Source organism: Poecilia latipinna, unplaced genomic scaffold (assembly GCF_001443285.1).
Source record: "Poecilia latipinna isolate Pla-1442-1.1 unplaced genomic scaffold, P_latipinna-1.0 Scaffold465, whole genome shotgun sequence".
Lineage (NCBI taxonomy): Eukaryota > Metazoa > Chordata > Actinopteri > Cyprinodontiformes > Poeciliidae > Poecilia > Poecilia latipinna.
The window spans coordinates 275994-290565 of NW_015113081.1; the positions used below are offsets into that span (position 1 = coordinate 275994).

At 41.1% G+C, this 14572-nt stretch overlaps 1 protein-coding gene across 1 annotated transcript in view; it reads left to right on the forward strand.

Moving 5' to 3' along the window:
- uvrag (UV radiation resistance associated gene) overlaps positions 1–14572 on the forward strand; it is a 115972-nt gene that overhangs the window by 65699 nt on the left and 35701 nt on the right. Inside the window, exon 13 of the mRNA XM_015039206.1 lies at positions 6821–6896. Within this exon, the coding sequence (XP_014894692.1) occupies positions 6821–6896 (76 nt within the window). The remainder of the gene's footprint in view (positions 1–6820; positions 6897–14572) is intronic.

Consider the following 14572-nt stretch of genomic DNA (forward strand, 5'->3'; position numbering starts at 1 on the left):
CTCTCTTGGTACAAATCGCCTGCAAATATGTTCAGTTAACTGGAGGCTTTAAAAGACATCATGTGCTGCTGACACCTGCCAGAAGGCCCCTGAGGTGGAGTCCGTGGCCGCGGTGGAGACAGTGATGCTCGATTAACCCGAGATGAAAGATGTATAACTCAGCCGGCTATTAAAATATCCCTCAGCAGAAATAACAGACCCGTGGTAAGGAGGGGGGGGTTTTAAAAAGAACACGGACAGGAAGACGGAGCGGGGTATGTCCTTTGGCTTCGCCTCATCATTGAAGTCGCCTGTTTATTGGTTGCTTTCTGCTTTTAACGAGGCTGTCTGCGTGGATAACTGGTGTCTAGAGCCGGCAGTTTAAAAAAAAAAAAAAAAATGTTGGCAGACCCGGGGTGTTTATCATTTTTTTTACTGTATTTTTCGCCCATAAAGTCAGGGGACTTTCCTACAAGGTGCTGCTTTTGTCTCTTTTTTTTTTACTGTCAGGGCTGCACACTTCTTATTAATTACACATTTCGGTCTCACACGTTCGCCTGTCCTGTGGTTGTTCTGACGGGAAACAAGGATATTTTTCTCTTCTCAAATCACTGTCATTTCTTCCTTCTTTTTTTTTTTTTTCACCCTCCCTCCCATCTGCTTCACGCCACGTTGAATATTGGCTAAATGGAAACAGATTTCAGGTTTCACTAATCAGTCTTTGAGTGGACGTTGAAGTGAGCGGGGGTGTTGATTATGGGCGCCTGTCATATTCGGTTTGCCGTGTTTGAGCGGCCGACGCGTGGCTCCGTCAGAGCGGGGCGCAGCGTAGATGTGTGGAGGGGCTGAGCGGATCAGAAAAGATCAGACGGGATTTTTAAATTCGCAACAAAATGAAACAAAATGCCACACAGGCTGGGCAGGAAACGGAGGAAAGAAAACGATAAGGTCACGCCAATTCGGCCAGCTCATTCGGAAACGGGGCAGACGTGACCAGCGTCTTCCTCCAGATCTGTGGGCGACTGTCTCTGCTTCGTCTGTTTATTCGGAGGTTTCCATGCTGATGGACAAACATGGTGGTGATTTTGTCCCGTCCACTAGGAATGTAATTTATTTCATCCGGTCCAGAGTGGAGGACTGTTTGACTTTATGCTCCTGGCTAAGTGATTGTAAAAGGTCTTCATCTCCTCTTCCTCTGCTTTTATATCTCTCCCAGACGTAAACTACTAAAACTCTTTACTGTCGTAGCAGACGCAACGGCCAGAGGTTTTGATTAAAAAAAGATAAATCATCGGCTTTTCCCCTTTACGACGCCAAATCAGAGGAAAATTTGGAAAAGTCGGCAAAATCATAAAAAGAATCACATCCATTAAGTGTCATTCCTGGCACAGACGTAATAAAAAAAATAAAAAAAAACTTGCAATAAATTCGTCTTTCATCGCAATATTCTCTTGCATGTTGTTACTGGGATTGTTTTTTTTTTTTAATCCAATCTTTAAATTGAATACAATAGTTCATCTATATTAAGAAATATTTTGGGGTAAAATCACAAATTTTAACAATCTCTGTAATTTACATTAGGTAGACTAACATTTTGAAAGAGTTTCAGTTTAGCTATAAGAGTTTTTAGGAACTTTTCATTAGTAATCGAAGTCTTTTCTTTTTTCCTCGGGTATAAATATGAAGCAATAGTGTGGCATCGTATTTCATTTAAGGTTTGGAAGAGTACCCATATAGCAAAATGATAAATCTCCAAACATTTCTGATGATGAAACTGCAACATGGTTCTGAACATGTTTTTTTTTTTTATGTCTAAGGACCATTTGTACTTTTTTTGGTGAGTCAGCTTCCTCTTTATTGGGCCGTTTATAAGGGTGCACTAATGAATCGGAAACGCTTTCCTTAATTCTTTGAGATCTGCGATCGGCCGATCCTTTCAGGAGAAACTGATCTTGTTGCTTAAATCAACCACTGTCCCTTTGTTCTCTGCTGTGAACGAGGGCTGACTGAAAGCACCTGTCCACCTGGTCACATTTGCACATGTGCAGGTAACAGCTGTTACCCCACTGATGCCAACTTAGTGACTTTTTCACAAAATTAGCGACTTCCCAGCGAAAAACCTCAGAATCGGACAAAATCTGAATCGACAAGTCGGGCATTTTTAAAAGATTGACAATCAGCCGGAAAACTGGATTTAGTGCAGCCGTAGCCATTTAGATCAAGTCCTTCTTTTGCTGGGGTTCTGCCTTCAGCTGGGGTCACAGGTCAACACACACTTCAACAGTGGTGTCTATGAAAATCAGATCAAGACGCCACCAGCCTGGCTGTTTTCATGGCGGTTTAAGTTTTATTGCCACATTATGCCACTCCGAAGTGCATTGAAGCATATAAACAGAGCAGGTTTTAAATTAACTGTTTCATTTTCATATAAATGTGTTTTTGCCTGTCCAACAAGCAACTTAGCACATTATAGTAAACCATATAAACAATGAATATTTGAGCTGGTGGTCTGAATATCTGCAAAATGCTCGAGATTTCAGCACCAGAGATGGGCAGATTGCCTCTGGTTTGTGCAGAAATATTTCAGAAAACATTCAGATGAGATGAACACATGCGATGTCCATCTCTGAGGACTCCACAGCACGATCTGTCATTAATCAGAAGCTAAGAGAATCTCATGGGCAATGCATTCAATAGAGCAGAGTCACAGATGCCACTTCAAACTTTACTATGCAAATACGAAGTTCTGTCAGTATTTTTTATTTTTTGATCCCCCAGAGTTGGCACGGACTCCTCTGAGTTTGAGGACCGTCACACAGTGGAAACGTGTGGACTATGGTCGGACGAATCGGTATTCCACATTCTGTTGAAACCAAATGAAAGCCACGTGCTTAATTAATTCAGATTTCGGAGATCTTGGAGCGATGCACGCTGCTTTCGGCAGGACGTTTCTTTTCTGTTTTATCTCAACCATACAGAAACCGCATTCTGCACACATAACAAAGGCCTGGCCGAGGAAGAGGATGGTATAGGTACTGGACGAGATGGACACGGATGCCGTCGGTCGTTTAAGATCGCATTTGCGCAAAAAATAAAAACCTCGCTGGCAAATAAAATCAGGTTGGACGTCGGACTGAAACGATTAATCCGGATTAATCAGTTCTTGAAACAATCAACTAATTTAGTTGTTGAATAATCATTAACTGGAGCATACAGACTCAAAACACTACAAGAACAGTGATTAAGCCAGAACTGTACAAAAACATGTGCATTTTGCATTGAAAATTGGGAAATTATCCATTTGTGTCTTTTAATGTATTTAATGCATTTCTAATATTGAATAAATAAGGTTTAAGAAGTTCAATGAAAAATCTGTGGAATGTGCAGTTTTTCTTTTATCCATCAGAATAATCGATAAAATACTCGATTACTATGATAATCGTTCATTTCAGTCCTAGCTGGATGCTCCACAACATGAATGGTTTCCTCCTGTAGTTGCTCCTCACCTTCCTTATGTCCAGATCCCCCCCTTCCTGCCCTCCACTCCTCCACCATCCTCGTTTCGCCTGTGTAACAATATATTTGACTTTACTGGACGTCCCGGGAGAAATTCCTAGTGTTTGGTGAACCGGAATCTCTCCAGAGTGATTTCAAGACGTGGCGGACAGCGCTCATTAATCACTGCGCTGCGACTGAACCTGCGCGTTCATGACTTTACGTGTGTGGACTTTGGAAGCGCCTCTGTTTTTCCTTTTCATATGCAGCATGTTCATCAGCGATCACATCCTATCTATTTGCGGGGAAATCACAGCGGCTGTGCCAGTGGGAGCAAAGGGAAGATCTGTTTTTCTTCCCGTCTCCGGTGGCTCTTTCCGACTGCTCAGGCTTGACCTCTGGCGTGTCGCTTTCCCTCAAACGTCAGGGATACGGAGGATGAACATCTAAAATGGTTGTGTGGCCTCCAGCCTATGTCGTCCTTTTTTCTTTTCTTTTTTTTTTTTTTTTATACTCTGCCAGACTTTTTACAGCAACTTCCTGTTAGGGTTCAATCCACCGCTGCAGTGATCCCCATCTGTTCGGGGTTTACCTTTTAAACTTCCCAGAGCCACGGCGTGAGTGATGAGGTGTTCACAGCCATCACCGCTGCACGATTCTAAGACCTCAAGACAGGCGCTGAGATAATAAAACACACAGGACCTTTAGTTAAGCCAAATAAAAGAAAGGGATTTGAGGTACGCTCATGTTATAAATGCTCAAATGTGGAATTAATTGAAGATTTGTGGTTTAAGAACGTCAAGGCCTTGCAGTAATCTGCTATAGGCGCAGCTTAACCTCCTGTTCCACTGCTATTAATGTGATGGCAGTCGACTGAGTCCACTATGGAGGATTTGTGTTTTGATTTAATATGCAGTTACCCAGTTATGAGGGACTTTTAAGGAATTGTAAATGGAAAAAAAAAACCTGAGTCCCAGCCCCTCAAGAAGAGGAAGTAAGCCAGATGCGCTTATCCTGCAGAACATAGTTGAAGTACGTATAGGTCAGTATAACTTTCGATGATAACTATGAATATAAAGACCATGATCTTGCATTGTTAGCACAAACATTTGTGAAAAATGTAAACCATGATCTATTTGCTCTTATTTAAAGGGGCAGTGTTGTGTGATTTGAGATTTGCATCATATTATAATGTTGTTCCCTCGTCTAAAACGTACCTGAAATGCTGCCGTGATTCTTTCATGCATGTGTGAGAAAACTGTTGATCTCCCTCGGCAACTGACCAGCTGAGTAAAACTCCTGAGTGGACCAAGCGCCTTTAAGGACGAAGCTCCACCTCAGGGCTAAACTTCATTTGAAATGGATCAGAACGTGCAATTATAATATAATGTAGAATAAATTATGTCACTCAAAGCATAAAACATAGAGTTAGACAGAATAGGCATCGTCACTGATCTAGAGATTTTTCAATACCGTAACAGACACAGAAATGATCTCTGCGGTGCATCTCTACAAATAACTTTTGCAAAATAACTCAAGAATGTCAATTTAATAATTTAGATACGTTGTCTGAACCCATGCTACATAAATCAGTTTTGTATAATATTAAATTGAACAATAAGACGGCTAACGGAGACACACGCAGTGGAGGAGATAAGTCAGTGAATCAAATGCAGGGAAACATCGATAAACATGAGAAATGAGATTTACATCAACTTAATTCATAGTGGAATCACCAGCAGCTTTCAACATTTGTGATTGGATACGTCACCATGTCTCTCGACATGGTGGTGCAGTGGGTCTCCTTTCTGCACACAGAAAAAAGCCACTAGATTTGTCGCTAGTCTTCTTTTGGGGGAAAAGAATTGGCTAAACATAGCAACAAAGTTAGTAAGTTGGCAACAGTGGGACAGAGATGTGTTGGAATTGGGAATATAATCCTTGCCCATTGTGATGGATGGAAGCGATGGTTTGAACTTTGACCTCTCTCTCTCTGCTCCGTATGGCAGCAGTGTCTGAATGTCTTAATGAACAATCTTTAAACTGTAGTGAATGATGCGACGGAAAATGTCCTTTTAAGAGCCGTGGTACACCTAGACGTCGGCCGACGCGCCGGTTCACCCGTACTTAACAACAAGCACATGTGTTGCTAATAGCAACAGATGACTTTAATGGTCGCCTGTGAGGACAAAGCTGTGTGAGGCGGTTTTATGCAAACAGCTTCATTCTGACTCTAAATAAAACCATTGTCCTTCGAAGAGCTTGTGTATTTTGTTGACATTTTTGGACGAGACCACAAAGAAACTCCGGGAAGCTCCTTTTTTTTTTTTTTTTTTTTTTTTTTAACTGCCTTCACACTCGATTCTGAAACGTTGCTTTTTCACTGGCCGTCCTACTTAATGCTCTGCATTCTAACGTAAAAACTGCGGCGTAGCTTTCTGAATATTCTCTCGGTGGGAGATCGGCCGATATAAGCTGTTAATGACAGGCAGGGACGACTCCACCGGTTTCACAGCACTTCCCACTTCATGTCAGCATCCGCTGCTCCGTCTCTGCCCAGACGGAGACATCTGGGTTTCACTGATGGGACTTTCCCGTCGCGCTGAAAGCAAAAGCTCCCTTTGTTTGTGCTTGGAGGCGGAAAGATGGTGCTGCGCTGCTCCTGTTTGATGCTTCAGTAGAACAAGGTGCTGACTGGGTATCTATGGATCCAGACGAAGCTTTTTACCTCGTCTGCATCTGTCAGCGAATGCAAACGCTGCAGACTGCATGAGCACATGCTTCAGCATGTGAAGGTGTACTAGGGACTTTGTAGATGGTAAAAAAAAAGGAGTAAATTCTGGCAAAAAAACAAAAAACAAAAAAAAAACAGAAATTCTGAAACTGATCTCAGAAATTTTCTAGAAAAAAACTTGGAAATTTCTAAGTTTTAAAATTGGTTGGAAAAACAAACTTTGACTTTTGGAAATATTCTGAGTTTCAAAAGTTGAAAGTTTGAATTGAAATGTATCTCCAATTTGCTAGCAAATTTTTCAACTTTTCCAAATGTTCAAGTTTTTTTTCTAGGTTTTTTTTTTTTATCAGCGTGTGTTCTCTAGACTTACAAATTTGCAAAGTGATAGATATGTTTCCAATCAGACACCTTTAAAATGAAGCTTTTTTTTTGCAATCTGAGCTGTAACTTTTTTTCTAAGATCTGTAACACATGCAGCAGCTTTGAATCTCACACGAAACGAAGGAATGACTAGATTAACGTCTGCTCTGAGCCATCAAATCATCATCTGATCGATCATAAACAGTAAATCTCGTAATCCTCTCCAATTAAATGTCCTTCTGTGTTTTACAGATTCCCGTTGTATCCTAGAGGAGAGCGCTTTCATTTTGAATATGGCGTCTACTTGCTAAACAAGAACATCGCCCAGGTAAGGAATGAGCAAACAGTTGCAAATAATTGACAATTTGATCAGAAGATAAATGACCATAATGCATAAAATATATTTATGTATGATTCCTACATGAGCCATGTCAAAATGTCTCACCTCTTATAAAACCTCTATATTTATATTTTAAAAAAAAATCATCTTTTTCTTACAAGGTTTGACCTTTTGCGTCATTTGCTGCAAAAAGCCTAACGTCGCAGTGTTGTGGGCAAACTTACTGAAGGTGTTTTCCACATGTCGGGGTATCCATCCATGTGTGAACTGCCCGAGCAGCAGGAAGCTGAGCACACTGGACCGCAAAGCCCGGCTGCAGCCTCTCGGCTTCTTTCACGGTTGTAAACTCCAGAGTCTCGTTAGATCTTTTTGGACATCAGGGAAATGAGCTGCGTGAACCATGAACTGCACACAACCCCCCGGTCGGCAGCATCAACTCATTCATAGTTTTGGTCTTGTCATGTGATTCGCTGATCTTGTGACTTCGCTATGCTTATTAAAGTGCATATAGGTGAGTTGGCCAGCTTTTTTTTTTTTTTGTACGCGAGACACTTATAAGCTCAGACTTTTAGCAGTTTTATTCCTTTTGCCTGTTTTTTTTTATCTAGGTGGAGAGGAAGGGAACAACTTGCAGATTATTCATTGAACTACCTAAGCCTATTTTAGGTTTAATTACATCTTTTTGTATTAGAAATACAATAAACAAACGATTCAAATTCTTCTTGAAATAAGACCATATATACATATATTTCTTTTTGTTTAGCCTAAAATGCAATAAAAAAATTTTATTGTGCGCTCCATCAATTGTAGCAAAGAATGCACCTGCAACTAAAACAAATACTCCTCAATCAGCATAGCGTAGTCCTAATCTGAAGACTGTTTTTTGGATTAACCGGTTAATAACTGGATAGCAAGAGGTGCTCAATAGGATTTTTTTTTTTTTTACTTTTTTGGACCAGGTGAAGCTAAATCTACTTCTAGCCACTTGAGTTGTGTGTAGAACTTAATCACTGACAAAGCTTTTTTTTTTTTTTATTTAATCTTAAATTCAATATGTCTATATATTGTTTGTACAGGTTTGGCTTAAGTACTTTAAGATGTGAACCTAATGTGAACGTCGCTTAGTTTGACCCTGATATGCTTAGAACAAAATGACTTTTTTTGCACAAAAAAGAACGAAACGAGCCTAAATGCTGCATCTACGTCACTTTCTCATTAAGTGCCTTGATACGTAACCACACGATCCATCTTGTTTTAAATATTCAAGATGTTTTTTGAATAACAGTCAAAATAATCTCTCAGTGCAGATTTTAGTCCAGGACTTCTGAGTTCATCGGATCTCTGCAGACTGTTCCTGTTGTACGTGTAGAGCATTTGGTGTGCAGTCATCTAAGTTCTCATTCCCACTTTTTAACTCCCCCCAACACACACACACACACACACACGCCCAGTCCGTTTTTGATCAAAGCTACACCTCGTGACCCGAGCTCTCTGAGATTTCAATTTCACGAACCTCGACCATGTGTTGCCATCAGACTGCGTGCTCAGTCTTGCTGAAACTTTAATTTGCTTGCTGATAGAAGGCACATGGAAGTAACTTCTGGAGAAATACTCCTGACGGCAGTCGGCGCGTCGCAAATCAAATCTAAAATAATAATGCCAAGGCCGGCTTCGCCAGATTTTGGTGACATATTCTATGGGTTGAAGGTCTTTTCAGGTTATCAAGAAAGAACCCCCGGCGTCAGTTTATAAGACAGTTTAACGAGTCGTATTGAAGAGCGGGAATGTGGGGCTTTTGAAGGAATCTGGTCTGCTGAAGATGAAAAATGAGATCCACTCAGCAGGATGTCCTCACCAGTGTTCATGAAACCTCTGCTGAAAGATTCTAACTCCAGGCTTTTTAAAGTCAGATGGAAACAATCAGCTGTGGCACAGGTGGGCACATGTGAGAGGTGAATGATAACTGTGAGATACATCTGGAAGGACGGATTAAGGCAACGGAGCTTTGCTCTCAGCCACAGTTATTTATGCAAACTAAACGTGGCACTTTAAAGCTACGGTACGCAACTTATAAAACAAACAGTTTTTTGCACGTTTGTTGAAACTATCACTTTGTTGTGACAGTGTACGGCAGATAATGTGTGAAACAAATCAAGCTCCTATGCCTTCTAGTGATCTCAGTGTTAACTGCGGAAACACAGAACTCGTTCTTATTCGCCGTTCACATCCACAGCAGAGCCTGTCACGAACTCTCAAGATAGTTAGCATGGCGGCGGATAAACAGTTTTCCTGTAGTGGTTGTTTCTCTGCCATTAGTACATTGAGCAGCGTGTACACAAGGTTGATTGACTAGCTCTGATTGCTAGCATTTCTTCAGACGGCAATAATCACAGTGGTAGGAGGGGAAGGAACGTTATCTTTTTTTCACAGTTTTAATACATGTGGCACCAGTTTCATTGAATAGGAGAAACACTGTGCATCCAGAAAGTATTCACAGCTTTTCACTTTTTCCACATTTGTTGTTACAATCTTGTGGGGTCAACACACAGGGAGCGATGAACAAAATCGAAAGGAGAGAGTTTTCCACCACTCGGAGTGAATCCAGCACACAGGACACGATTGTCACAGCAGGACTCTCTCTAAAGCTGATCAGCCATTTATGCTGAGTGATTGGAGGAGAAGGTCCTTAGTCAGGGAGGAGACCAAGATCCACCAGTCAAGCCTGGGTGGCAGAGCAGCCACTCCTTAATGAAAGGTTCATGGCAGCCGATCTGGAGTTTACCAAAAGACACATAACGGACTCTCGGACCCGGAGAAACAAGATAGTCTGGTCTGATGAGACAAAGACTGAACACTTAGGCCAATACCATCCCTACAGTGAAGCATGGTGGTGGCAGCATCAAGCTGTAGGGATGTTTTGCAGCAGCAGGAACTGTCATACTAGTGAGGATAGAGGGAAAGATGAATGCAGCAATGTCCCAAACGTATCCTGGATGAAAAGCTGCTCCAGAGCATCTGGACCTCAGACTGGGGCGACAGTTCAATGGTCAGCAGGACGGCGGCCCAAACCATTTGGCCAAGATCTCAAAGGTGTGGCTTCAGAACCTCTCTGAATGTCGAGGAGAGTCCACGACATGATTCTGATTGAACATATATGAAAAGATCTGAAACTGGCCCAACCTGCCTGAAGATAGGTGAGTTTAACTTGTGGCGTCATATTCTAAGAGATTTGAGGCTGGGACTTCTGCCAAAGCAAAATCTGTAAATACATACGTAAAGGTTACTTCTTGGTTTTCTTTTGATAAAATTTCCACATCGTCATAACGGGATATTTGTGGGTATATTTTTCAGGAAAGAGATTAATTTAATACAATTTGGAATGTAACAAGATGTGGAAAACGTGAAGCACTCCAAATACTTTCTGGATGCGCCGTTTCCTGCTGCATTTTTTTCTGAAGCAGCAGTAATGCACAGAGTTCAGGAGAACATCGGTACTTTCTCAGGGTGAAATTTCATCTCATTTTTAGGACTCAGTGATGTACATTCCACGTGTCCCTCCGTCCATCCATCTTAACGGCGAGTTATCAGGTTTGCCTCTAAGTAATATCATTTTGTGGCCAAAACGGTGCAGCTCCATATGTTAGTGATAATAAGTCGGCCTTTTTAAAACCGAAGAGGTGGTTAGCTTGTCACTTTCAACAAAGGAGAAGCCGCTGGAGACGATTCTCCTCCGCCTCACTTCTGATGAACTCTGGAAAAGGCTTCTCAGCCAACTTCTGCAAGCTTGTAATCGATCAATTGCATCACAGAAGCTCAAATTTGAGTTGAGTAAAGACGAGATCCTTTTCCCTCAGCATGTGGTTTGAATTCCTCTGTTCTCATTCCAAACCAGCTGATCAAAGAAAAATCACCATTTTCTCGACTCGGTTTGCAATGAGCCAAGATGCTCAACAAATTGAGCAGCAATCCGACGTTACGATTTGTATTGTTTAAACTCCAAAATCATTTCATCTTTCTTTAAAGTAGTAGTCTATTTTACATCGACTGTTCTCTCACACACAGTGTGACGTTGCCTCTGTTCTTGATATTAATAGAGACGACCTCCAGGAACCAAAAAGTATTTTGAATATCGGGATAAGCCAAAATTGCTTAACGAAAATAAGAGATCAAAAACGCAGCCCTCCCTGCCCAAAGAGGGGTGAGAATGCAAATATAATTTAACCGCAGTTGTACTGTAATGTCGTTTAACACATTTAAAGTGAAGGAAGCTAGATGGAGTGCACTTTGAGGTGTTAACAGCCCCTCTGGCTGCCTGACTTAAATCTGGTTAACACGGAATAGTGAAATTAGACATAACAATGTATCCAAACCTCCAAATATGTCATGTGCAATCAAATAACATAAAAAATCTGAGTGCATCTGCTAAAGTCGCCCTTTTCGTTTCACTACTGTTCTGTGTGTTGGTAAGCATGCTTTGCCTCATTTGCAGAAATGAAATGAATGAAAGCAATGTGAATTTGTTGTTTGTTTATTTTTTTTTCCCCCCCGTTCGGCTTCGTTGTTAAATGATTACCATCGGGCTGCTGCTGTTTGTTAAAAAAAAAAAAAAAACTTGGCCCCCGCTACATCTGATTCCTGCAGCTGGGCCTGAAGTGGCCTTCCACTGGGGGGGCACAAACGCCAAACCTGCCTTTCCTCCATTTGCAGAGACAAATGAGCCAAGTTAGCGAGGCTGACTCCAAAGGAAAACCAGCAGCCTTTTGTCTGGAAAAGGGCCATGTTGCTGCATTCTCCAACTCTCAGAGTTATCCACTTGGCTATGCTGTTGTGAAACAGGCATGTGGGGCTGATTAGACGACAACTGATGCTACACAACATCTACGGGAACAATTAGGTCTTAGTTACTTGGACGGGGAGACTCTGTGGCCTCCAGCGTAGGAAAACACAGAATTCCAATTTATTATAGTAAATTCTTTGCAGGCACAGCCAGGGCACCTCTGGATTCGCCTTTGTTTCTGTCGACTGGGGCAAGATGGCTGCAGCCTTCCACCTCTCAGGTCTCTGGCGACTTCGTCCCGTGATCTACAGGCAAAGTGCCATGGCGGTGGTCTGATGCATACGTCAGAGAGCCTGCTGCAGTAAAGAGTGGCAACTGTGGCTCCATAAAGCGCTGCTATGACTCATGGGGAAGCCTACTGTAGTTAGTGGTTAAAGGAGGTGGCAGCGAGCGGAACAGGACCTGCTTGAACGGAGTTATTCTTGTTGACGCTGTTTGGGAAAGGTTTTACATGATTGGGAAAGGTAAACTTAACCTTTTCGAATTACAGTAATTATCAGTTAGAAGCCGTTTTCTCCTTAGGGGTCCTCTGTAATCCTGTGGATTAAGAGATTAACCATGATGTTTTGCTGTTAAATTTAGCTGCTACCATCCTCACTCTAATTTAGCAAAAATCGCAAGCACATTTCTGAAGAGTTTGCATTGTCACACACAGGAAAGGCTCTGTGTTTAATCTGGTCCTCTAATGTTGCAATTATGCAAATGCTTTCAAGCCCGAAAAAAGAAATAAAAGTAATTTTTTTTTCCAAAGCTAAGCTTTTCAGTGAGGCCGTGTTGGTTTGGATAGCATGCAAGAAAAGTTGCACTTTTTGTCCACACAAACCGACGTAGGAGAAAATTTTTGATTTGTAAATAAAAAACAAGCTGGCAGGAAAGCCATGTCTCTGTTTGCCGTCTTAAAAAAAGAATGTGGAAATACACAGAGTGTGTCATCTGTTTCGATGAGGAGAGTGCAAACAAACCCGTTCACCTCCTGCTCCTTTCTGCACGAGTACCATCTTCAAAACAACGTGCTTTTTTTTTTTTTTTTTTTTGTGAACTTCGGGTCCTCGGCTCGTTTCTTCACCTCCGGGGCAACGCCGGTGACCTCAGACCGGAGAGATGCGACAGAGTCTTGGCATAGCGCTTTGCTGCCATTAGCTCATGTGATTGGGCTTCAATAAAAACCAGATGACCCACAGACATGGAAAAAGTGAACATTAAGCAGATGCCCTCCACCTCAGAGTAAATGGTCAAGACAGTTAAAATTCCCCAATGTAAACTATCTCCAACTATTACTTTGCTCCTTTTCTTCTTTTATTATTGTGGATACTGGAGATCGAACAAGACTTCCCACCTTGTGCGCACCGTTAAAGACCGACTCGTCCGCTTCTTACTTTCTGTGTCTTACTAGAATATTTAAATACTTTGAAATGTTCACAAAGGAACAAACTTCCAGAAAACTGTAAAACAGCTGAAACACTGGGTGCCTTTAGATCTCAACTTAAAACCCACCTGTTTAGAGTTGCTTATGGCTAAATTAGGGTTAGAGTGGGGGTTTTGATGTCTTAGATGATTTTAATGTTTTTATCTTTAGTTTTTATCTATTTAATTTTTTTTTTTTATTTCTCTTTCTCACTGTTTACGTTTTTAATGATATAAAGCCCCCCGGAAAATGTCCCAGTTAAACAACGTTTAACTAAAGTCTTAAAAGAGGTGTGGGTTTTAATGTTTTTATCTGTTTTAATCTTTTTCAAAATCTCTTTCTCACTGTTTATTCAATGTCACATGCTGTTTTTATTTTAATTATGTAAAGCACTTTGAAATGCCTTGCTGCTGAAATGTGCTATACAAATAAAATTTGATTGATTTTTCTAGAATAACCCTTAACTTTAATGGGATTTTAAATGATAGACCAGAACAATGTAAAGTGATGGTTACATTGTCTGTGCATTAATTTTGGAGCAAATGGATTTTATTAAAGGTAGTTATGGGCCCAGGAAACTAAAAAGTTAGTTCTGCTTACTCTAAAGAATCATCATCATGGTATTTAGTGGAAGCTAATGCTAAAGCGCTAACTTAAATTCAAATTATAAAAAGACTGCAACCCTTGAGTACAAATTAAATTTTGACATGATAACTTACATGTTTCATAATGCCCTTAGATATTACGTTTATGTTTAGATCTTGTTCTTTACTGTCCGTGTTTTATTTTGTCATTGTACGTTTCTTATTTGAAATAAAGTTTCTGGAAATAATGGGGAAATGTGAGGAGGGGAAACTCTAAGTAGTCTTCAGCTACTTCAAAATAAGAGCATGACCGCAAACGTCTTACTGCTTGAACAATTCTTAACAGATGTTGAGCTTTATCCAAATGAAAGTTATCCTGTAACATTAATTTAAAGGAAGCTTTTAGCTCATTATTGGAAGAAGTATGCCCAATCTCTGATTAAAGGGTGACAGCGTACAAGGGGCCTATTGCAATCCACCCACCACACTTTTCAGATTCCTGGCTGTTAAAACGTTGCTACAGCTGCTGCATAGCTCTGCACTGCGGCTAATCAGAATGATCTGGACACAGCCAGTTTTACACAAAAATCTAATTTACACTAATAAAATGCGACCTCCTCGCTCCCTAGTGTGATACGTTGTATGTAAATGGTCACAATTGTAATATCAGTTTCTGTTGTCACATCTTGGAGTCATTCCTTACGGCAATCTGACCCAGCAGAGCCGTTTGAAGATGAAGAGGAAACTGTGATGTGTAACTTCATACCCTAAATCTACTTAGGCTCTTTTATGTGGGGGCGGAAGAAAAAGATCACAGCTAACTGGGATCCATCGTTGG